The sequence below is a fragment of the Bufo gargarizans genome, chromosome 3 (assembly GCF_014858855.1).
Source record: "Bufo gargarizans isolate SCDJY-AF-19 chromosome 3, ASM1485885v1, whole genome shotgun sequence".
Classification (NCBI taxonomy): Eukaryota; Metazoa; Chordata; class Amphibia; order Anura; family Bufonidae; genus Bufo; species Bufo gargarizans.
This window is the reverse complement of record NC_058082.1, coordinates 34929781-34956415: the sequence shown is the minus strand read 5'-3', so window position 1 is coordinate 34956415 and position 26635 is coordinate 34929781. Positions and strand designations below refer to the sequence as shown.

Genomic DNA, 26635 nt, shown 5'->3' with positions numbered 1-26635 from the left:
TTTGGTTGCACCTGGAGTCAATTATCCCTAAATTCAAATGAGGAGATGTAAGTGGAGACCTGAATGGTCCTGCTCTGCTGCAGGCTTTATGTATATCCATACTGTATACAGTACTGTATACTGAAGTGAATTTGGATTAAAGGGGTTGTCTTACCGGAGAGAACCCGTTTCAACATGTGCCCATGAGGGCAATCACATAATCCCTCTGCCTCCTGCTTTCGGCTTTCCCAGTAAACTGCTGATTTTTTCTGGGGGAAGCTCCGGCTATCCAGTCATTTCCCCCGTAGTATTACATGGCGGCCATTCAGACGATGGCTTGAGTCTGTTGGGACAAGAGCAGAGCTCCATTCCTCCTTGAGAGGGCTTTCTATATGATGTCCATACGGCCTAATAGGATGAGACAACAGCAGGGTATTGACCATGGCTCTCAACCTTGAAGTTCAGCATGGTAGCTGTTGGATGGACAAATCTTCATTGAGCTGCCCATTTTACTCCCATTTCCCAACCAATCCCCAGTCTTCCTATTTATAATACATCGCTTTAATGTCCTTTCACACATCTACAGTTTTCAATCCATCGCCTACTGACCATCCTACCATGTATCAACAGTAGAGCTTTTTGGTGGAGTTAAGATAATTAACTGTTGGCCGAAAAAGTGTTTAACGCCTAGGCAGACCAGGCATACCAGAAGAAAATATATACTGTATATACTACAGTGGCATCAAATCCAAGTGGAATCTGCCTAGACATCCAGGTACCTAAACTGTACAGTGACTTTCACAATAGGCCGCCCATAAAGCCCGGTATCACAAACCACACAGTAGCGGATGTTAAAAAAAACACATCAAACACCCGTCTGCATGGAGGTCCCCCGCTTAGCCAACGCGTTTCGTCAGGGAAAAAGTGAATACAAGGAAAAGTAACATCCACCTATATACACCTGTGCCGTACTGATTATTTCAGTTGGAGGCCTAATCGCTTCAGCCAGCAATAATGGCGCCGTGTGATCAGTATCGCGCGAGTATCCAAGATGGCTCCACAAATCCTGCGATACCAAAAGAACACGTAGGGACATATAAACATCGCGAGAGATCAAATGGGCACATGATCCCAAATCCTGCAAGACAAGAACCGCAATACGGCCGATCACATAACCACAATTGCGGACATGTGATCACTAATCTCGCGAGAGTGAAGAGCAACGCCGAAAATCACGTGACCATAATGACATGTGACCATACCTAAACTCTCGCGGGAAATCAGGAGCCTACAAAGAAATATAAATAAAAACAAATCATAAAGGATACAAACAAACAGGAAAATCTCCAATTCGAAAACCAAATAGCCGCACGGCACTTACATCATAACTGTGAGGACACGAGCAGCTCAACCTCAGATATGTATACCGTGTATCACATTAGTATACTATAGACAAATAAATAATAAATACCCACAGATGTATACAAGTTTATATATTAAAAAGACTATATCAAATCCATGTCCCGAAATTCATAAACTATATCGTCATCAAAAATATAATAACTACCGGTATATAAATATACAGCATAAATTGCTCAATAAAAACATGAATAATGAAATAAGTGCAAAAAAGACATTCTAATAAAGTGCAGACATACTAAAGTGTTCATTGTACCAATAGTGCAAACATGGAGTGACAAAGTGAAATAATTCTAAACCTTTCTAACCACACAATCGTGTTTTAATAGTGTAAAAGGAAGAAGAGCAAGTTGTACAAGGACACCCTGCGCACAGGTGTCCCCACTAGGGTTGGGCGATATACCAGTGCTCATGATATAACGCGGTATAAAAAAACGGCGATATGGCGGTATCGCTGTTTCCTAATTACCGCAGTAGGCTGCCCCCATACAGTATAACGTCTCCTTGTGGCTTCCCCCATACAGTATAACGTCTCCTTGTGGCTGCCCCCATACAGTATAAGGTCTCCTTGTGGCTGCCCCCATACAGTATAAGGTCTCCTTGTGGCTGCCCCCATACAGTATAAGGTCTCCTTGTGGCTGCCCCCATACAGTATAAGGTCTCCTTGTGGCCCCCCCATACAGTATAACGTCTCCTTGTGGGCCCCCCCATACAGTATAACGTCTCTTGTGGCTGCCCCCATACAGTATAACGTCTCTTGTGGCTGCCCCCATACAGTATAACGTCTCTTGTGGCTGCCCCCATACAGTATAACGTCTCTTGTGGCTGCCCCCATACAGTATAACGTCCCCTTGTGGCTGCCCCCCGTACAGTGTAACGTCCCCTTGTGGCTGCCCCCGTACAGTGTAACGTCCCCTTGTGGCTGCCCCCGTACAGTGTAACGTCCCCTTGTGGCTGCCCCCGTACAGTGTAACGTCTCCTTGTGGCTGCCCCCGTACAGTGTAACGTCTCCTTGTGGCTGCCCCCGTACAGTGTAACGTCCCCTTGTGGCTGCCCCCGTACAGTGTAACGTCTCCTTGTGGCTGCCCCCGTACAGTGTAACGTCTCCTTGTGGCTGCCCCCGTACAGTGTAACGTCTCCTTGTGGCTGCCCCCGTACAGTGTAACGTCTCCTTGTGGCTGCCCCCGTACAGTGTAACGTCTCCTTGTGGCTGCCCCCGTACAGAGTAACGTCTCCTTGTGTTTTTTTTCTTTTACATGGGTATTTATTGCGAGATAAATCTCTCTCCCTCTCCCTCTCACCCCCCCCCTCCCCCCCCCCCCTCTCTCTCTCTCTCTCTCTCTCTCTCTCTCTCTCTCTCTCTCTCTCTCTCTCTCTCTCTCTCTCTCTCTCTCTCTCTCTCTCTCTCTCTCTCTCTCTCTCTCTCTCCTCTCTCCACCTCTCTCTCTCTCTCTCTCTCTCTCTCCACCCAACCCTAGTCCCCACACAACTCCCCACTCCATTAATGAAAACAGGACTATACAAAATTAATTAAATTAAAAATTAAAATAAACTTTTTTTCTTGTGTCAAATATCAAAACTAAGACCATTATCCAAATATTTGTCAAAAAACTGTACAATTCATATATAAATACATTTTTAAGAAAATCATACATATAAAAAAATCCATACGTTGCAAAATCATAAATAAATCAATAATATACATCAGATCCATAGAAATATCCAGGGACAAGTCGATATTATCCATTACAATCGAAAAAGTATCAAATCGGGTATCCATCACTCAATGTCATCCAGAAAATACAATAAGGTAAGTGGAATCTAAAAAAATAATAAAGATAAAAAGAAATAGATATAAAGACCCTCCAAACATAACAACCGGCATCAAATAGAGCCACCCATATTGTTCGAAAACAGGAAGAACCAGGGAATAGCAGGGAAAAGATGAATCTTAATTCCATCCATTTTTAATTAGTTTTATGGGGGGTTAAACTCAGACAAGGAGGTATTCCCATCAGAGAAATGGGGCAAAACTATTATGTTCATTAAGACCCCTAGGGGATAGCGTACTAGGTTTCTTTCTGTGCTAACCGTCGTTTCCAGTCACGTCCTTGAATGGTCTAATAGACCCGATCAATACCCCTCACCCTAAGGAGATCACCATTAATATTTTGTTTTAAGTCTATAATGTTTCGATAGAGACTTGAGACTCGAGATGAATTCGCTATCTGCGGCTGCAAAAATATCATGTTCACGTACCCATTTTTTTAATTCTTGGGTAGTCATCCCAACATATACCTTCCCACATGGACAAGTGGCATGATAAATGACTCCAAATGTCGAGCAGTCAATCTTATGGGTGATCTTATATATGTCCTTGCCACTTGCATCCTGGAACGTATGACATTTTTTTATGTTTGGACATGCTACACATTTTCCACAGGGGGAAAACCACCATTTTGGGCCTTTATAGCCAAAGACTCTACCAGGTCTCTCACCTTGGTGATGACTTCGCACAAGAATGTCCCTCAAATTTTCAGATCTAAGATAGGTCAGTGCCTGTTTCTCAGGTATATATTCACAAAGATCCACATCAGTTCTTAGGATTGGCCAAAATGTTGTCAACGCTTGTCTGACTAGGTCACACCTGGAATTAAAATTGGTGATGAACCGAATGGAGTTCACAGTTTCACTTTTCCTCTTACTATGTAGCAACACCTCACGATTGCTGTTTACTGCCCTCCTTGAAGGGGTTCTGCAGTTTTTTTAAGCTGATGATCTATCCTCTGGATAGATCATCAGCATCTGATCGGCAGGGGTTCGAAAACAGGGACCCCCGCCGATCAGCTGTTTGAGAAGGCAGCGGCGCTGGCAGTAGTGTCGCGGCCTTCTCGCTGTTTACCGCAGGCCCAGTGACGTCACGACTAGAATCAATGGCCTGGGCGGGGCTAAGCTCCATTTAAGTGAACAGAGCTTAGCCCTGCCCAGGCCTCTAATACTAGTCGTGACGTCACTGGGCCTGCGGTAAACGGCTGATCGGCAGGGGTCCCAGGTATCGGACCCCCGCCGATCAGATGCTGATGATCTAAATCATCAGTTTAAAAAAACTGCAGAACCCCTTTAAGGCCTTCTTAATAGATCTATTACTATAACCTTGTTCCTGAAACCTACCAGTAAGTTCACGTACCCATTGTTTAAATATTGTCTCATCTGAACAAATCCGTTTTAGCCGTAAGAACTGTCCTACAGGAATGTTGTTAATTAAATGGTGAGGGTGGGCCGAGGATGCATGTTACACTGTGTTGGTCGCTGTGGGTTTCTTATATAGATCAATTTGAATATATCCCATAGGGTCCACCAATAATTCCACATCTAGAAAATCCACCTTCTGTTTGCTATATTTGTATGTCAATGTAGCCTTAAATTCCTCCAGCTCCTAAGTGAATCTCTGCCAGATAATCAAAATGTCGTCAGTGTAACGGGTCCAAAATTGGACCATATCAATTGATCGTACCGGATTGGTCATAAAAATCTCACGTTCCAATTTGCCCAAAATTGGAAATTTGCATACGACTGCGCAAAGGCCGCCCCCTTGGCCGTACCTTGCAATTGAAGGTAAAAACTCTCCCTAAACACAAAAAAATTATGTGTTAATGCAAACTCCAGTGCTCAACAAATAAGCTCACCGAGTTTTGAATCCAGACTGCTCATCTGCACCGTATGAGCCACTGCTGTGATCCCATCTGAATGTCTGATAGATGTGTACAAGGATTCGCTGTAACAGGAAGCATGTCTGATGGGATATGAATACTGTCGATTTTCCTTAAAAGATCAGAGCTATCTTTAGTATAAGATGGTAATAATTCCACAAACGGTTTAAGATAGAAATCAATCAATTGACCAAGTGGATGTATAAAGCTGTTAATCCCTGACACAATTGGCCTACCTGGTGTGGTGTGCAAATCTTTGTGTAATTTTGGGAGTAGGTATAATATTGTAGGTTCCTCTACCTTCAGCCCTGTAATTTGTTTGATGTCTAAAACCACTTCATCCTGGGCCTGTAAGAGGAAACCCTCCAATTTTGTTTGATATTTCGAGAGGGGATTGAATGCAAGTTTCCTATAGCATGTTCCATCTCTTAACTGCCGAAAGGCCTCTTTCTCATACATTTTAGTAGGCCATAATACAACATTTCCTCCTTTATCTGAGGGTTTGAAAACCACCCCTTTCATCTGCCGTAGTTGACTAATAGCCTCTCTCTGCTCCCTATCAAGCTTATCAAATTAAATATTTTCAGGTATTTTTTTTTTATTCCTCAGCCATTGGTTTAACAAATAAGTCTATGTCCTCCAAAAGCTCCCTCAAAACCCACAGAGCTTCCTTGTCCTGAATAGATTCAGACTGATCATTTTCATCTTGTTTCCTGGCAAAGATCTTCTTAAAAGCCAGTTTCCGTGCAAATAGTTGTAAATCTTTTTCTAGAAGCAAATGATCAGGTTTAGTGGCAGGACAAAAGCTAAAACCAAGGCTTAAAACCTCTATTTGTGCCAATGCAAGAGGTTAATCAGATAGATTAACTACCTTGAGGTTTGCAGATGAATCAAGATTTTGATATTCTTGATAGGGAGCAGAGAGAGGCTATTAGTTAATTACACGGCAGATGAAAGGGGTGGTTTTTAAACCCTCAGATAAAGGAGGAAATGTGGTATTATGGCCTACTAAAATGTATGAGAAAAACGCCTTTCGGCGGTAAAGAGATGGAACATGCTATAGGAAACTTGCATTCAATCCCCTCTCGAAATATCAAACAGAATTGGAGGGTATCCTCTTACAGGCCCAGGTGGAGGAACAAAGCTGAAGGTGGAGGAACCTACAACACCAACATTATACCTACTCCCGAAATTACACAAAGATTTACACACCACACCATGTAGGCCAATTGTGTCAGGGATTAACAGCTTTATACATCCACTTGGTCAATTGATTGATTTCTATCTGAAACCGTTTGTGGAATTATTACCATCTTATACTAAAGATAGCTCTGATCTTTTAAGGAAAATCAACGCTTTTCATATCCAATCAGACATACTTCTTGTTACAGCGAATCCTTGTACACATCCATCAGATATTCAGATGGGATCACAGCAGTGGCTCATACGGTGCAGATGAGCAGTCTGGATTCAAAACTCGGTGAGTTTATTTGTCGAGCACTGGAGTTTGCATTAACACATAATTTGTTTGTGTTTAAGGAGACTTTTTACCTTCAATTACAAGGTACGGCCAAGGGGACGGCCTTTGCGACTTCTTATACAAATTAATTTTTGGGCCAATTGGAACGCAAAGTTTTTATGTCCAATCCGGTACGATCAATTGATATGGTCCAATTTTAGACCCGATACATTGACGATATTTTGATTATCTGGCAGGGATCCACCCAGGAGCTTGAGGAATTTATGACTATGGTTTATAACATTAAGTTGATATACAAATATAGCAAACAGAAGGTGGATTTTCTAGATGTGGAATCACTGGTGGAGCCTATGGGATATATTCAAACTGATCTATATAGGAAACCCACAGCGACAAACACAGTGTTACATGCATCCTTGGCCTACCCGCACCATTTAATTAACAACATTCCTATAGGACAGTTCTTGCGGCTCAAGCAGATTTGTTCAGATGAGACAATGTTTAAACAACGGGTACGTGAACTTACTGGTAGGTTTCAGGAACGAGGTTACAGTGATAGATCTTTTAAGAAGGCCTTAAGGAGGGCAGTAAACAGCAATCGTGAGGTGTTGCTACATAGTAAGAGGAAAAGTGAAACTGAATTCCATTCGGTTTATCACCAATTTTAATTCCAGGTGTGACCGAGTCCGACAAGCGTTGGCAAAATTTTGGGCAATCCTGAGAACTGATGTGGATCTTTGTGAATATATACCTGAGGAACCGGCACTGACCTATCGTAGATCTGAAAATTTGAGGGACATTCTTGTGCGAAGACATCACCAAGGTGAGAGACCTGGTAGAGTCTTTGGCTCTGAAGGCCCAAAATGGGGGTTTTCCCCCTGTGGAAAATGTGTAGCATGTCCAAACATTGAAAAATGTGATACGTTCCTGGATGCAAGTAGCAAGGATATATATAATATTCCCATAAGATTGACTGCTCGACAATTGGAGTCATTTATCATGCCACTTGTCCATGTGGGAAGGTATATGTTGGGATGACTACCCGAGAATAAAAAAAAACGGGTACCTGAACACGTACGGGATATTTTTGCAGCCGCAGATAGCGAATTCATTTAGAGTCTCAAGTCTCTACCGAAACATTTTAGACTTAAACATGATAGTAATGGTGATCTCCTTAGGGTGAGGGGTATTGATCGGGTCTATCAGACCATTCGAGGAGGCGACTGGAAACGATGGTTAGCACAGAAAGAAACCCGATACGCTATCCCTTACGGGTGTCAATGAATATACAGTAATCGTTTTGCCCCATTTCTCTGATGGGAATACCTCCTTTTCTGAGTTTAACCCCCCATGAAACTAATTAATACTGGGTGGAATTGAGATTCATCTTTTCCCTGCTATTCCCTGGTTCTTCCTGTTTTCGAACAATATGGGTGGCTCCTTTTGATGCCGGATGTTGTTTGGAGGGTCTTTATATCTATTTTTATTTATTTATTTATTTCTATCTCTATTATTCTTTTTAGATTCCACTTACCTTATTGTATTTTCTGGATGACATTGAGTGATGAATACCCGATTTGATACTTTTTCGTTTGTAATGGAGAATATCGACTTGTCCCTGGATATTTCTATGGATCTGATGTATATTATTGATTTATTTATGATTTTGCAACTTATGGATTTTTTTTTATATATATTTATATATGAATTGTACAGTTTTTTAACAAATATTTGGATAATGGTCTTAATTTTTATATTTGACACATAAGAAAAAACTTTTTTATTTTAATTTGTGTAATTTTTTATTGTCCTGTTTTCATTAATGGAGTGGGGAGTTGTGTGGGGACACCTGTGCGCAGGGTGTCCTTGCACAACTTGCTCTTCTTCCTTTTACACTATTAACACACGATTGTGTGGTTAGAAAGGTTTAGAATTATTTCACTTTGTCACTCCATGTTTGCACTATTTGCACAATGAACACTTTAGTATGTCTGCACTTTATTAGAATGTCTTTTTTGTACTTATTTAATTATTCATGTTTTTCACTATATCAAGAATTTTATTGAGCAATTTATGCCGTATATTTATATACCGGTAGTTATTATATTTTTGATGACGATATAGTTTATGAATTTCGGGACATGGATTTGATAGTCTTTTTAATATATAAACTTGTATACATCTGTGGGTATTTATTATTTATTTGTCTATAGTATACTAATGTGATACACGGTATACATATCTGAGAATGAGCTGCTCGTGTCCTCACAGTTATGGTGTAAGTGCCCGTCCGGCTATTTTGTTTTCGAATTGGAGATTTTCTTGTTTGTTTGTATCCTTTCTGTTTTGTTTTTATTTATATTTCTTTGTAGGCAAGAGTTTAGGTATGGTCACATGTCATTATGGTCACGTGATTTTTGGCGTTGCTCTTCACTCTCGCGAGATTAGTGATCACATGTACGCAATAGTGGTTATGTGATCGGCCGTATTGCGGTCTTGTCTTGTAGGATTTGGGATCACGTGCCCGCTTGATCTCTCGCGATGTTTATATGTCCCTATGTGTTCTTTTGGTATCGCCGGATTTGTGAAGCCATCTTGGATACTCGCACAATACTGATCACGCGGCGCCATTATTGCTGGCTGAAGCGATTAGGCCTCCAATTGGAATAATCAGTACGGCACAGGTGTATATAGGTGGATGTTACCATCCCTTTTTTCCCTGACGAAGCCGCTGTGGAAACGCGTTGGGTAAGTGGGGGACCTCCATGCAGACGGGTGTTTGATGTGTTTTTTTTAACATCCGCTACTGTGTGGTTTGTGATACCGGGCTTTATGCGCGGCCTATTGTGAAAGTCACTGTACAGTTTAGGTACCTGGATGTCTAGGGAGATTCCACTTGGATTTGATGCCACTGTAGTGTGTGTGTATGTATGTGTATTTATAATATATATATTTTTATGTATTTATTTATTTTCTTCTGGTATGTTCACATATAAACTTGCCCTGGTCTGCATATGAGTTTGTCCCCTACTAGTTGGGTTGTTTTTAACCTGTTTTCTCTCTTATAATCATATGGATTCCTCTGATTTTAATGTGATCATGTTTTAATTAAATTAAAAAAGGAAATTAAATTTTACTTTTTGGTGTACTCATTTTGATGCAGGCTATAACATCTTAATGTAGGTTTATTTTAATTTTTTGGTGTGCTCATACATAGGTCTGGTTGGGTTACGAAAAAGTGTTTAGCAAACAGCTATTCCTTGTCTATAGCTGGTTTCACGGCATTAATCTTGACTCCTCAGATAGTATAAGACCTTAATGGTGGGAATCTAAACGGAAGGAGATAGATCCACTTTTAGTTATCTTCTTACATTTCATCGAGACATGCTAGAAAATTCTTATCGTTGACATGGAACCCCTCCAAATCCAAAGACTTGCTGTCTACAAAGCACTATTCCATTTTGGTGCTAGATGGAGACTTATGCACCATAAATAAAGTTCTCAAAAAGGTCTTCGAAATTCTGGTCTTTTAAAAAAAATCTGAGCCGGGGTGAACTTTACCATCACACAAATGGGGCCCAGGAGATCATGGGATCTGCTGCTGACCTAAAGCGGTGGCTGAAGAAGCCAAGTAAAGGAGTGGACAATACTGACTGTGCAGCCAGTTCAGCTGCACAGGGCCTACAGGAGAGAGGGGGCTCTACCCAGTTGTAGAGCAGTAGCAGGAGTGCCCCAGACTGCACTGCTAAGCTGACAGCGGGAAATAATGGTGCCACGGAGCAGAGCTTAGCAGTGTAACGTGGTTGAGCTTGGTGGTGTAACAGGGCATGGCTAAGGCTACTTTCACACTAGCGTTCGTCGGTCCGCTCGTGAGCTCCGTTTGAAGGGGCTCACGAGCGGACCCGAACGCAGCCGTCCAGCCCTGATGCAGTCTGAATGGAGCGGATCCGCTCAGACTGCATCAGTCTGGCGGCGTTCAGCCTCCGCTCCGCTCGCCTCCGCACGGACAGGCGGACAGCTGAACGCTGCTTGCAGAAATGCCAGTTCTACTCTTAGCTCTGAGGAGCATCACATATCTTACCAAATTCTTCCCCTGTGGTGCTAGTTAGAGACTTCTACCATATGTCAATCCATGCATTAAAGGGAATCTGTCATCAACTGTATGCTGCCCCTACTAACGGCAGAATAAAGTAGAGACAGGTGAGTTGATTTCAGCAGTCTGTCATGTATAAGCTAAAAGTAAGTGGTTGTCGAGAACCAACATCACAATCATTGCAGACTGGGCCTGGAAAAGAGTCACGGCCACCTGAGAAGAGTCATGGTTATTCATGAAGTCCTGCCCACCTGCTGATGGCTGACAGTCTTCTACCTAATTTTCTCCCTTTCTCTCTAGGAGAGAACTGCTAATCATCAGCAGATGGGTGAGAGAGCAGGAGATTATGAATAACCAGGACTCTTCTCAGGTAGATTTGACTCTTTTCAAGGCCTGGGCTGCAATGATTATGATGCTGGTTCTCAGCAACCACTTACTTTTAGCTGATGAGTGACACACCGCTGACATCAGCATTTCTGTCACTACTTTATGCTGCCCTCATTGAGGTCGGCATAAAGTTGATGACAGCTTCCTTTTAAGTTTTTGCCGAATTTTGCTATGGGGCCTCACATTGACCATAAATATACCTAAGTGTGACCATCTTGGTTTAACTTAGCAGTAATAAGAACAGACAATCTTCCAGTGAAGAGCTGCTCGTGTGTAGGTCTCAGCTTCAATGCTCAACTGGATTGTTTTGCAACTTGACTACAATTGAAGTGATGGGAGCATTATACAGAACAGGTTCCTGAGTCATAACAATCCGTTAATGGACTCAAAATGATCTCTCGCGCAGAGCGGAGATTAGGAGGAAGAAGCACATAATGCTTACTAATTATATTACCAGAGCAAAATTATCAACACAGGATAAGGCTATAGTCATGTTCAGATTTTCAGTCTATGGGAGATCCATATATATTTGGTGAAACATGTGAGCAGATTTCATGGTACACTTTGCAGTCCTTAAGGACACCTTTAGTGAACTAGTGGTTCAGAGAACATCCCTGGTGACCCAGTGGTTTAGAGAACATCCATTGTGAGTTAGCAGGGTGGATTTGATTTAAATCAAACTAATTTAAATCACGATTTAAATCACTAGTCAGTAAGGCTTGATTTAAATCATAGTTTTCTACATAAAGACTAATTCTTGCTGGTATAACTTATAATATGCAAGTAGATGAAGATTTTTAGAACAACAACTTTTCATATTAGTTTGATTAGGTTGATTCTGTATTCATAGGTTTGTAGAAGTTAGAATTAAAGGGGTTCTGCACTTTGTTTTAACTGATGATCTATCCTCTGGATAGATCATCAGCTTCTGATAGGCAAGGGTCCCACACCCGGGACCCCCGACGATCAGCTGTTTGAGAAGGTAGCTGCGCTCCAGTAGCGCCGCGGCCTTCTCACTGTTTACCGCCGGCCCACTGACGTTACAACTAGTATCAACTAGCGTGGGCGCGGCTAAGCTCCATTCAAGTGAACAGAACGTACCCCCGCCCACGCTAGTTGATACTAGTCGTGACGTCAGTGGGCCGGCGATAAGCAGTGAGAAGGCTGCGGCGCTACTGGAGCGCCGCTACCTTCTCAAACGGCTGATCGGCGGGGGTCCCGGGTGTTGGACCCCCGACGATCAGAAGCTGATGACAGAGGATAGATCATCAGTTTCTCAACTCTGTTCATGTTATAACATTTTTGCTGTGAAGAAGAGGCATGTGATCTCTGCTGAGTCAAATTCAGTTTTGAGAACTGCAAAAGTAAACCAAGCATGTGTGATAATATCTTGTAGGCAGAGAAACTGCCCAATAATCTTACAAAAACCTCTGGAAGAGCATGACATGTGAATGTATTAATGGAATTTATTTACCCAAAAAATTAAACATATACAGCCTTATTCTACATAATTAAAAAACTAATCTTTATTTCATGATGGAATAACCTTTGGATGGTAATATATTTTCCTCCAAAAAGCATTTTATATAAAAAAAAATCCGATTTAAATTAAAAAAATCAGATTATATATTTTTTTTTAAATCATTGATTTTTATCCACCCTGTGAGTTAGTAGTTTAGAAGACATGTCTGGTGAACTAGTGGATTGGAAGACATTGATTTTCAACTACTGGTTTAGATGACCTCTCTGGTGAATCGGTAGTTTTACTCACATTCCTGCTAACCCAGTGGTTTAGAATGCACCTCTGGTGAACCAGTAGCACATCCCTGATGACCTAGTGGATTAGTACATGTGTTGACTTTGTGATCTAGTGGTTTAGAGAATATCCATGGTGACTTAGAGGTTTGGAGGAAACACCTGGTAACCCAGTGTTTTAGTGGGCATCCCTGGTGACCCAGTGGTTTAGAGGACATCTCTGCTGAACTAATGGCTTAAAGGATATCCCTGATGACCTAGTGGTTACTCTCCTGTCTCTAGGATCCAGTATTGTTATTTCATGGGGAGCTTGTTATATTCTGCAAATGAACAGCTAACGTATTATACAGGACAGAACAGGATAACACAATATTTTGCTAATATGTAATGAGAATAAAGGCTATGGGGCACATTTATTAAGACTGGCGTTTTAGACGCTGGACTTAATAAACCCCTAAGATGGCGGCGGTTCTCATGAAGAGGCACCGGCCTCTACGTAACTTTGCCCGATCCTCCGCCATTTCTAAATGTAAGACAGCTTCCTAGCTGTCTAACATTTCAACCTTTTTCTACGCCTGAAACAGGCATAGAAAATGGTAAATGAAACGGGCCCCCTGGTCCATCCCTTTCCCCGCCCGCGCCACACCCACAGTTTTAGACCTGGGGTGAGCGGAAAGAATCGGTAGTTTGCGGCTCAACAAAGCATTGTGCCGCAATTTGCGCCTGAAATATGCCTAATTTAGGTGTGTTTTAGCATGATAAATGACCCCTGTATTTTTTGTTTTGTTATAAGAATAAAAGCTAGATTTTTTGCATTTTTTTTTTTAAATTAATTAATTTTTATTTTAGCAATATTATACCAGTGACCGTTAAATACAAAATGTTGTCCCTATAGCAGTGATCTCATAAAGAGATAAAAACTCTCAATGGGAGAACAAAGTAATCTCGGTTTGTGACTGCTGCACGGGAATGATTTATCTGGAAGGTAATCCTCATTATAATTGAAGATGAAGGATTGGAATGACCGACAGAAATTATTAATCTTTTGTTCCATGAATAGGCCTAGATAAACATAGAAACAGAGGTCCTGGCCAGCCACGCTTCTGGGATAGCATATGACGGTGTGGCGCTTCTTTGGTCTGACAGAGAGTGTTAGGCGAGTCTCTCTGCTGTGCTAAAATTCCAGACAGAGAGGAAATTAAAGGAAATCGGTCACTGTATGGGAGATGTGTGCTTGTCAACTAAATAACGGATGAAACTAACTCTCCTTAGGGAGAGAGCACCTTAATCAATGTGAGGAGACTTATAGGCCATACATGCTCCTCTCGAATTCTGGGAGGGAAGGGAAAGCAAATGAGCTCTTAACAGGCTCTGCCTCTAATCCCACCAAATGTAAGGCAGCTATCCTATAAGTCAACGTTTAGCTCTTAAAATAAGCCTTGAGACATGACTTGGATATTAAATAAGCCAGTATCTCATCTGCAGACAGCTGTTTCGGGGTGATTGCCCCTCATCAGTGCAGAGCAGAAAGTACTGGCTTAACTGGGTAAGAGGGGAACTAACTCTCCCTAGGGAGAGAGCACCTTAATCAATTAGTTCCCCCCTGACCCGGACACAGGCCTCTCACCCAGTTAAGCCAGTATTCTCTGCTCTGCACTGATGAGGGGCAATCACCTCGAAACAGCTGTCTGCAGATGAGGTGCTGGCTTATTTATTATCCAAGTCATGTCTCAAGGCTTATTTTAAGAGCTGAACATTGACTTATAGGATAGCTGCCTTACATCTGGTGGCATTAGAGGCAGAGCTTGTTAAGAGCTCATTTGCATCCCTTCCCTGTCAACTGAATTTAACCCTATTGGTCCTATCTCAGAATATGGTCGCAATGTGGAGTAATTTGCTTTTAAATGATATGCAAATTAGACTCTTGGTGCAATGAGGGCATTGTTGGTGCACCCAGAGCCTCTCCTTACAACTCTTCTAGGCTGTGCCTCTACTCTTTGAATGACAAGGCCGTGCAGTGCTATCATTCAAACCGGTGGGGATACGGCCTATAAGATTTATGAGCAGAGCCCCTGGGTGCAACAGCAATGCCCTTGTTGCACCAAGGGGGCTAATTTATATAATATTTAAACGTGAATTTCTTCGCAAGCAATTGAAACAATGGATATGGAGACCTCTGGATCTATGTGAGGTCCAGGGCTGCTTCTAGCTTTGTTTGACAGAGATTGTCATGTACTGTATGATGTCTGATTTTCATTTTTTACAATAATTATGGGATAACCCCTTTTAAGCTTTCTAGATAAATGTGTAGACCCCTTTAGTATTGTGGTTGCAGCCATCAGGATCAGGTAATAAAAGCTAGATACATCTACCAGAATCAGGAACCCGGGCCTGTGTCATGTACAATCCACCGGATGATCCAGACACATCTGCTTTCCTAGTCACACAATGTAATACATTGGATAAAACTGTAATTCAATATGCTTCCTTTCACCAACCTCCTACATCATGATCGCTCACCTTGGACGACGACGTGGACTGATTGATCAGCATTTCTCAAATAATAAAATAATATCAGGACAGCCTGGAAACGGGGGAAGGCTTGGAGAACGGCTCCAAAAATTCCTGTTAAAGTCTGTGGCTCAGTCCGTAATGAAGAGCAGCTGCCAAGGATTAGGGATTCTGAGTGCTCGGAGACCTATAGCGTGCCTGCACCTCTTTACTCAGTCTGCAGGATCTTTCTCCGGTCCAGGGGAACTCACCAGACCCTATACAGCTAACTCTTCACAGTGTTCCAGATTTTTAACCTTAAATCTACAACAAAATGAAACAAGAGGTTCTAAGACTGGGGTCAGCAACCTCCAACAGTCCAGCGGTTGTGAAACTATAACTCCCAGCAGGCTCCATTCACTTTTATGGGAGATCTGAGATCAGTCGAACAAGTGTGCACGCTGGGAGTTGTAGTTTCACAACAGCTGGAGTGCCGGAGGTTGCTGATTCTTGTTCTAAGACCCCAGCACTGCAATGCACCAGTGCTAACCACTGAGCCACTGTGTTGCATATATACATATTTATCAGTATAATGCCCTCCATAGGGTGGTAGTATATATAATGCTCTTAGCCCCTGTAGTCCCCATGTAGTATTTGATTTATATCAAACTTATTTAAATCACAATTTAAATCACAATTTAAATCACTAGTCAGTAAGGCTTGATTTAAATCATAGTTTTTTACATAAAGACTAATTCTTGCTGGTATAACTTATAATATGCAAGTAGATGAAGATTTTTTAGAATAACAAGTTTTCATATTAGTTTGATTAGGTTGATTCTGCATTCATAGGTTTGTAGAAGTTAGGATTAAGGTCTTTTTTTATAACATTTTTGCTGTGAAGAAGAGGCCTGTGATCTCTGCTGAGTCAAATTCAGTTTTGAGAACTGCAAAAGTAAACCAAGCATCTGTGATAATATCTTGTAGGAAGAGAAACTGCTCAATAATCTTACAAAAACCTCTGGAAGAGCATTGTGAATGGATTAATGGAATTTACCAAAAAAATTTAACATATACAGCCTTATTCTACATAATTAAAAAAACGAATCTTTATTTCATGATGGAATAACCTTTGGTTGGTAATATATTTTCCTCAAAAAGTATTTTATAAAAAAAAAAAAAAAGATTTGAATCAAGAAAATCTGATTAAAATTTAAATTTTTTTTTTTTTTTTAAATTTTTTTAAATTTTTTTTTTTTTAAATCATTGATTTTTATCCACCCTGGCTCCCTGTAGTGGTAATATATATATTTCTCTGCGCCCCTGTAGTATAATGCCTGCCCCCCCCATAGTGGTTTTATATGTAATCCTACTCTCCTTCCTTCCCCGTAGTTGTATGTATGTCCCCTGTAGTGGAGATCAGGGCCACCTACAGAGACCCAGTGCAGGGGGGTGAAGTGATGTCATCACATCCTCCTGTTCACTTCTACTGCCTTATATGCTTCGGGCACTGCCTCCTGTTCCCCACCGTAAACTGCCCCCCCCCCCCCCTCGTGGCAATTTGGCAACTTCCTGAGGCGAGCTTCTCATCTTGCCTCATGGCAGATGCGGCTCTGGGCAAGGTGGGCCACTGTGGGTCCTGTAGCAGCCGCTACGATGGTAGAGACTGGCCAGCATTGCTTTCTCTCCCTACTTCATTTCCAGGTAGAGGCAACCAATGAAATTTCTGCTCTTCTGCTCTGGTTAGTCGGGGACCCCTGGACAGCAGCAAGGCCATTGGCCTATAAATGTCTCCTAGTGACTACTGTCACCGTTATGATCGTCTCACAATTTTGATGTTTTTACAGAACATTGTATCAGTCTGTATCCGCGGTCGTACATATTGTGTTTTGTCATGATTGCTTTTATTTCCTCTCATTATTTACTCTTTGTAATCAAGAAATACCGTCCCTTTAATAAACTTCCACCGTTTCCTTTGTGCCAGAATTTTTCCATACTAAGAAAGGATGTAGAACATGAAGTGTACAGTGATTGTCCTGGGTCCAAACCATAAAGAACTGTGTTTACCGAGGTCCCTTCATACAAAGAGCCATTGTTTCAGGAGAAATGACCTGCGTCCCTGTCCAACCCATGAAAAGCAGTGTTGCATATGGTTTTTAACCCATTCATTACCTAGTGCTCAGCCTCTGTGTATTGTAACAACATCTGCCGGCTGGGCAATGGATATAAGTAATTAATTCATATAATATTAATTCTATTTCTGTATTACAGGAAGATTCTGGGGAAATTTTACTTCTGGACGCCGGGTTTTGGTGCCGCTTTGCCTGCTTCGTACGTTGCTATACTGATTGAAAGGAAGAGCAGGTAATTATTTTTTTTATTATGTCATTTCAATATAAGTTGATTAAACTTTCTTTTTTTGTTGTTGAGAATAACATAAACAACATTTCCCTAATATTGTGTTGATGACAGAATGGATCCCCTGAGCCACTGGAGCCCTGCACGCACAATAACAAGGGGAGACAGGGAAGCAGTAGTATATGTATCCACACCAGTAACAAAGGGAGGCAGGGTGGTATTACTATCTGGATCCACTCAAATAACAAAGAAAGATAGGGAGGCAGTGCTATCTGTATCCACACTATTAACAGGGGGCGATAGGGAGGCAGTGCTATGTGTATCCACACTAAGGAGACACAGAAGAAGTATTACCTGAGTCCACATCATTTAACGATCAGAGACAGGGAGACAGTGCTATCTGTATCCACTTCATTCAACACGGGGAGACAGGGAGGCAATACTGTCTCCATTAACAAGTGGGGACAAGTAGTAAGTACTATCAGTGCCTAAACAAGTGGAAACAGGAGGACGTACTATATGTACCTACATCATTGACAGTCAAAGACAGGGAGGCAGTACTATTTTTACCTACATCATTTATAGGTTGACAGTACTATCTGTACTTAGATTATTTACAGTCAAAGACAGGGAGGCAGTACTATCTGCACCTACATCATTTATAGGGAGTGAAAGGGAGGCAGTACTATCTGCACCTACAACATTTACAGAGAGAGACAGGGAGGCAGTACTATCTGCACCTACATCATTTACAGAGAGAGACAGGGAGGCAGTACTATCTGCACCTACATCATTTACAGAGAGAGACAGGGAGGCAGGACTATGTGTACCTGCATAATTTACAGAAAGAGACAGGGAGGCAGTACTAGCTGTATCTACATCATTTACAGGGAGAGACAGGGAGGCGTTACTGTCTGTACTTACATCATTTACAGAAAGAGACAGGGAGACAGTAATATCTGTACCTACATAATGTACAGGGAGAGACTGGGAGACAGTACTATTTTTACCTACACCATTTATAGGTTGACAGTACTATCTGTACTTAGATTATTTACAGTTAAAGGGAGTCTGTCACCACATTTGACCATATTAGACAGATTCTATAGCGTTATATGTGCCACCCAGCAGTTAAAAACGGTACCTTTGTTGCATATAACCGAGTCTTCTTTCTGCCAAAAATGAACTTTGAAGACTGTGTAAACGAGCCCTCTCAAGTGCCCAGGGCGGTGTCTCAATCTTCCGAGCCCAAGACCGGACCTCCCTAACGGCTCATAACCCTGCCCTCCTTGTGCCTGTGCCCGCCCGTTTACTCCCCTCCCCTCGCCTTTTCCATTGCGGCTGCGCGGACAAATTCGTAGCCGGCGCATGCGCAGTAGGTATTGCGATGCCCTGCCAGGACCGGGCATCGCATTGCGCATGCGCCAGCTACGAATTTGTCCGCGCAGCCGCAATGGAAAAGGCGAGGGGAGGGGAGTAAACGGGCGGGCACAGGCACAAGGAGGGCAGGGTTATGAGCCGTTAGGGAGGTCCGGTCTTGGGCTCGGAAGATTGAGACACCGCCCTGGGCACTTGAGAGGGCTCGTTTACACAGTCTTCAAAGTTCATTTTTGGCAGAAAGAAGACTCGGTTATATGCAACAAAGGTACCGTTTTTAACTGCTGGGTGGCACATATAACGCTATAGGATCTGTCTAATATGGTCAAATGTGGTGACAGACTCCCTTTAAAGACAGGGAGACAGTAGTGTCTGTACCTACATCATTTACAGGAATAGACATGGAGGCAGTACTATCTGTACCTACATAATTTACAGGGAGAGCCAGGGAGACAGTACTATCTGTACATAGTTTACAGTGAAAGACAGAAAGACAGTACTAGCTGTACCTACATTATTTACATTTGCAGACAGGGAGGCAATACTATCTGTGAAAAATACTAAAAATCTATTTTATTTTTATTTTTAGCAATCCACAGTGTTCAGTGTCAATTTGGCAGGTCATATGAGCCTCCTCCAGATATTAAACAGCAGAAGTATTGTAGCCCTTCTACAGTACCATTCTATTACTTAGGTATTTTTGCACTATTTAACCTTGTACTTTTGTCTACTCTTTTTTGTAACTTATGTGCCTTTGCACACTATTCCATATAATTGGTGACCTTTTGAGCATTTCTATATCACATGGACACGTTTAGGCACTTCTTCAACATTTACACTTTTATGCACTGTTTTATAGCATTTGTGCTTTTTTAACACTATTCTATGACAAGCACTTTTTCATACTCCGTTGTATAACATAGGAACTTTTTTATATGCTCTTCTTGTACACACTTGTCTATGAAATAACCATTTCTAGAATTGGGAGATCATGTCCGTGGTCAATAGTATGACCGGATATGTGATTACAGGGACCCCCTGATCACTAAAAGTGAGGTTCTAAGTCCCCCAATTATTCTAACTGGTGCTCCATTTTCAATGGGTATTTCTATCACAGTTCATCTTGGAACAAGCACCATTTGATGATATCACAAGTCAAGCGTTGTTTATTTAATGGACCTTTTAGACAAGCCGATGCAAACTGAAACGGGCGTGAATGTTCCTTAGTGCGATGGTTCATCTCTATACAGTTTGCATTTTGTCAGCAGCACTTCTGCTGCTGACAAATAATAATTATTTTAACATCCGAATAAGAGTTGCGATCAATGACAAATTTGCTCATTTGTTGGCTCCCCTGTTTACACTGGGCAGTGATCGGGACGAGCGTTCTTATCTACATCTATCTCATTCAGCTGATCAGCCTGTGTTAATTGGCCTTAATATGGGTACTCTTTCACACTCCCTTCTAAGTAGTAGTTAAGTCGAATTCCAGGACAACCTCTTCTCCATCTCCACTATTGTTCTCCTCAACAAGTCTTGCAACCGACACTTGAAGGCAGTGACGATATGGTGTCTGATGGAAATCTGCACCCTGCTTATGAGGTAGCCTCTTCATAAAGTTCAGGACACCATCCGATTGTGTCCTTTGTAGTACATAATGCACATTGCTAGTCATGCGTACATAGGGAAGGTTTCGGCACTGCTCCAGCATCCTTCTCTGGGCTTCCACAACAACCCGTGGTAGAATGTGAGGACTTGACAGGTGCTCCTTGCAATGTGGGAGAGGTTTCTCAAATAGCCAAGAGCAGCTCACTCAGCATTTCCCTACGCTTTCCGAGCGTGGGGTGTCTCTTTCATTGAGAATTCGGATCATTGTATATGCTTGAGAAAGACATCTGTCTCCCGTTACCACGTCCCGGTGGCATCTGCCTCTGCTCCGCCAGCTGTAAGAGACAGCAAGCTACTTATTGCAGATGGCTCAGCATGTGTTAATGTGTCCTCATAATTTTCATTATCTGCTGTTGGGCCACTAATGAACTCAGGTTTGCCTCAGTGTCCGTATTGCAGACCTCAAACAGCGGGTCCGCAAAACACAGGTTTCGTGATGTGGACCTATTGACTTCAATAGAGCCACGATCCACAAGGTTACGGAAAGATAAGACATGTTCAATCTTTTGCGGCGCGAAGGTACTGACCCGAAAGCCCACGGAAGTGCACTGAAGCCCTCCAGGTCGTGCCTCCTTGCCGCAAAAGATAGGACATGTCTTATCTTTCTCCGTATCTTGCGGAAAACAACACTGGCATGGTGGCACTATGGTCATGTGACTGGGCCCTCGTTTGAATGGGTCCTTAATCAAACCCTGTATAAACCCTGCTGGATTATTATAAAATATGAAAATATGTGAAGGTAATTTTATTTTATTATTATTTTTTTTTTGGCGGGGCGGGGAAGGCAAGGTGTTGTTGGATGATAAAAAAAAGTAGCAAATTTGGCAGATGTTATTTTTGATCAGAAATCAGACTTTTTCTGCTTTTTTTACACCACACTCACCCACGCTTCCTAAAAGTGGGATGGACATGGCTTCCCATGTCACAACAAATTAATTTATACGAGAACCTACGTAAATTAGTGTTTAAATATGTTCCAGCCCACACGCTTATTGTGTACCCAGGAAGGTAGTTTTAGGGCAGAATTAATCATTAATGCCATTTATTCAGGCATTCATCTCTTATTAAACTAGGTGCATCTCGGGGCCCCTTCGTGTGCCAGAAAATCAAATGCACACCAGCAGTTGATGGTGTAATTTATAGTAAATTTGTTGGGTAGTGGCAGGCCAAACCTCCTCACGCTAAGCACCGTCCACTTTTTGTTCCACTTTTCAATGTAAGTGAATAATCTGCCCCCTGGTGGCTGTTTTTGATTTCAATGAATTGTCCAGTCAGGATGAGGGTTAAGTAGGAAATTGGTGCAAAGTACATGACCATATTTCTTTGCCGCCTGGTTATGTAGCTGAATTTTCTTGAAATAATGAAGAAAACTCATAATATCCTCATGATAGCTATATAGGTCTCATGGTGTGGGTACCACCTTTGGGAGTAGGATCTTTGGACCTCTGTCTTGTGGCTCTCTTTACTCAGTTTTGCTTTCCGAAAAATAGTCATGCATTGAAGTATGTTGTGTCCCATACTGGCACTGCCAAATGGTTAAGGCCTCTTTCACACGGGCGAGATTTCTGCGCGGGTGCGATGCGTGAGGTGAACGCATTGCACCCACACTGAATCCGGACCTATTCATTTTCTATGGGGCTGTGCACATGAGCGGTGATTTTCACGCATCACTTGTGCGTTGCGTGAAAATCTAAGCATGCTCCTCTTGAAGTGAATGGGGCTGCGTGAAAATCGCAAGCATCCGCAAGCAAGTGCGGATGCGGTGCAATTTTCACGCACGGTTGCTAGGAGACGATCGGAATGGGGACCCGATCATTATTATTTTCCCTTATAACATGGTTATAAGTGAAAATAATTGCATTCTTAATACAGAATGCATAGTACAATAGGGCTGGAGGGGTTAAAAAAATTAATAAAAATAATTTAACTCACCTTAATCCACTTGTTCGCGCAGCCCGGCTTCTCTTCTGTCTTCATCTGTGAGGAAAAGGACCTGTGGTGACGTCACTGCGCTCATCACATGGTCCGTCACATGATCCATCACCATGGTGATGGATAATGTGATGGACCATGTGATGAGTGCAGTGACTTCACCACAGGTCCTATTCGTACTGCACAGCAAAGATTAAGACAGAAGAGAAGCCGGGCTGCGCGAACAAGTGGATTAAGGTGAGTTAGATTATTATTATATTTTTTTAACCCCTCCAGCCTTAATGTACTATGCATTCTGTATTAAGAATGTATTCTTTTTCCTTATAACATCTACACAACACCTAACCCAAACCCGAACTTCTGTGAAGAAGTCCGGGTTCGGGTCTGGGTACCAAACATGCCGATTTCCCTCACGCGCGTGCAAAACGCATTACAATGTTTTGCACTCGCGCTGAAAAATCACGCATTTTCCCGCGATGCACCCGCATCTTGTCCGGGCCAAAAACATGATGCCCGTGTGATAGAGGCCTATGGGTTTTCTTACTATGAAATATTTATTGTATAGATCGTAAAAAATTAACAATCCATGTCACATACGTCTTTTAAAATGATCAACGGAGGAGTTATGACATTTTATTACGTAGTATAGCTGTGCTGGTGGTCACACGTGCTCAGTTACTCTCCCCATAGCCAGGTTTCTTCATAGTGATCCTCTGTTCACTGCAGTGAAGCCAATAGAAATAACTTTCTGCCCTGCCAGTAAGAAGCAGAACCTCTGCAGTAACATGGCAGTATAGATAAGAAGTCTCCTTCTGTAGGGGAAGTAAGAAGAGACAGCTGCCAGAAGGAGAAGGAAATTCACTCCTGCCAGAGTGAGAAGGAAACTCACTCTGTCCATAGCACACCCCCAAGCAGCAGCTCCAAGGTAAAAAAAAAATTATGTAAAGGGTATTTTTATGCTAGGGACATTCCCAAAAAATCAACGGTCTTTTAGGTAAAAAAATTAATCATGGTATAACTCCTTTAAAATTCACAGAAGGGAGAGTAATATGTGACATACCAAAGCTTAACCAGTAGATGGAATTCGCCAAGCAAATTACTTCATATGGCTAAACAGTGGGCCTGAACAAATGTGTTTCGGCCCTTTTCTTGATTGTTAAGCTGGAAATATACATTATTAACCACTTCAGCCCCGCTAGCTGAAACCCCCTTCATGACCAGAGCACTTTTTACACTTCGGCACTACACTACTTTCACCGTTTATCGCTCGGTCATGCAACTTACCACCCAAATGAATTTTACCTCCTTTTCTTCTCACTAATAGAGCTTTCATTGGGTGGTATTTTATTGGTGCTGACATTTTTACTTTTTTTGTTATTAATCGAAATGCAACGATTTTTTTGCAAAAAAATGACATTTTTTACTTTCAGCTGTAAAATTTTGCAAAAAAAACGACATCCATATATAAATTTTTCGCTAAATTTATAGTTCTACATGTCTTTGATAAAAAAAAATGTTTGGGCAAAAAAAAAAATGGTTTGGGTAAAAGTTATAGCGTTTACAAACTATGGTACAAAAATGTGAATTTCCGCTTTTTGAAGCAGCTCTGACTTTCTGAGCACCTGTCATGATTCCTGAGGTTCTACAATGCCCAAACAGTAGAAAAACCCCACAAATGACCCCATTTCGGAAAGTAGACACCCTAAGGTATTCGCTGATGGGCATAGTGAGTTCATAGAACTTTTTATTTTTTGTCACAAGTTAGCGGAAAATGATGATGATTTTTTATTTTTATTTTTTTCTTACAAAGTCTCATATTCCACTAACTTGCGACAAAAAATAAAAAATTCTAGGAACTCGCCATGCCCCTCACGGAATACCTTGGGGTGTCTTCTTTCCAAAATGGGGTCACTTGTGGGGTAGTTATACTGCCCTGGCAATTTAGGGGCCCAAATGTGTGAGAAGAACTTTGCAATCAAAATGTGTAAAAAATGACCGGTGAAATCCGAAAGGTGCTCTTTGGAATATGTGCCCCTTTGCCCACCTAGGCTGCAAAAAAGTGTGACACATCTGGTATCGCCGTACTCATGAGAAGTTGGGGAATGTGTTTTGGGGTGTCATTTTACATATACCCATGCTGGGTGAGAGAAATATCTTGGCAAAAGACAACTTTTCCCATTTTTTTATACAAAGTTGGCATTTGACCAAGATATTTTTCTCACCCAGCATGGGTATATGTAAAATGACACCCCAAAACACATTCCCCAACTTCTCCTGAGTACGGCGATACCAGATGTGTCACACTTTTTTGCAGCCAAGGTGGGCAAAGGGGCACATATTCCAAAGAGCACCTTTCTGATTTCGCAGGCCATTTTTTACACATTTTGATTGCAAGGTACTTCTCACACATTTGGGCCCCTAAATTGCCAGGGCAGTATAACTACGCCACAAGTGACCCCATTTTGGAAAGAAGACACCCCAAGGTATTCCGTGAGGGGCATGGCGAGTTCCTAGAATTTCTTTTTTTTTTGGTCGCAAGTTAGTGGAATATGAGACTTTGTAAGGAAAAAAAAAGAAAAATCATAATTTTCCGCTAACTTGTGACAAAAAATAAAAAATTCTAGGAACTCGCCGTGCCCCTCACGGAATACCTTGGGGTGTCTTCTTTCCAAAATGGGGTCACTTGTGGCGTAGTTATACTGCCCTGGCAATTTAGGGGCCCAAATGTGTGAGAAGTACTTTGCAATCAAAATGTGTAAAAAATGGCCTGCGAAATCCGAAAGGTGCCCCTTTGCCCACCTTGGCTGCAAAAAAGTGTGACACATCTGGTATCGCCGTACTCGGGAGAAGTTGGGGAATGTGTTTTGGGGTGTCATTTTACATATAACCATGCTGGGTGAGAGAAATATCTTGGCAAAAGATAACTTTTCCAATTTTTTTATACAAAGTTGGCATTTGACCAAGATATTTTTCTCACCCAGCATGGGTATATGTAAAATGACACCCCAAAACACATTGCCCAACTTCTCCTGAGTACGGCGATACCAGATGTGTGACACTTTTTTGCAGCCTAGATGCGCAAAGGGGCCCAAATTCCTTTTAGGAGGGCATTTTTAGACATTTGGATACCAGACTTCTTCTCACACTTTCAGCTCCCTGAAAAGCCAGGGCAGTATAAATACCCCACATGTGACCCCATTTTGGAAAGAAGACACCCCAAGGTATTCAATGAGGGGCCTGGCGAGTTCATAGAAATTTTTTATTTTTTTTGCATAAGTTAGCGGAAATTGATTTTTTTTGTTTTTTTTCTCACAAAGTCTCACTTTCCGCTAACTTAGGACAAAAATTTCAATCTTTCATGGACTCAATATGCCCCTCACGGAATACCTTGGGGTGTCTTCTTTCCGAAATGGGGTCACATGTGGGGTATTTATACTGCCCTGGCTTTTTAGGGGCCCTAAAGCGTGAGAAGAAGTCTGGAATATAAATGTCTAAAAATGTTTACGCATTTGGATTCCGTGAGGGGTATGGTGAGTTCATGTGAGATTTTATTTTTTGACACAAGTTAGTGGAATATGAGACTTAGTAAGAAAAAACAAACAAAAAATATATATATATTTCCGCTAACTTGGGCCAAAAAAATGTCTGAATGGAGCCTTACAGGGGGGGGGGGGGGGGGGGTGATCAATGACAGGGGGGTAATCAATGACAGGGGGGTGATCACCCATATAGCCTCCCTGATCACCCCCCTGTCATTGATCACCCCCCTGGTAAGGCTCCATTCAGACGTCCGTATGATTTTTACGGATCCATGGATCGGATCCGCAAAACACATGCGGACGTCTGAATGGAGCCTTACAGGGGGTGATCAGGGTGATCACCCCCCTGTCACTGATCACCCCCCCTGTAAGGCTCCATTCAGACGTCCGTATGATTTTTACGGATCCATGGATACATGGATCGGATCCGCAAAACACATGCGGACGT

General features: G+C 42.0%; 1 protein-coding gene across 1 annotated transcript in view; it reads left to right on the top strand.

The window, feature by feature from the left end:
* Positions 1-26635, top strand: part of TMEM135 (transmembrane protein 135) — a 349453-nt gene that overhangs the window by 57571 nt on the left and 265247 nt on the right. The window contains exon 3 of the mRNA XM_044286249.1: positions 17585-17677. Coding sequence (XP_044142184.1) covers positions 17585-17677 — 93 coding nt within the window. The remainder of the gene's footprint in view (positions 1-17584; positions 17678-26635) is intronic.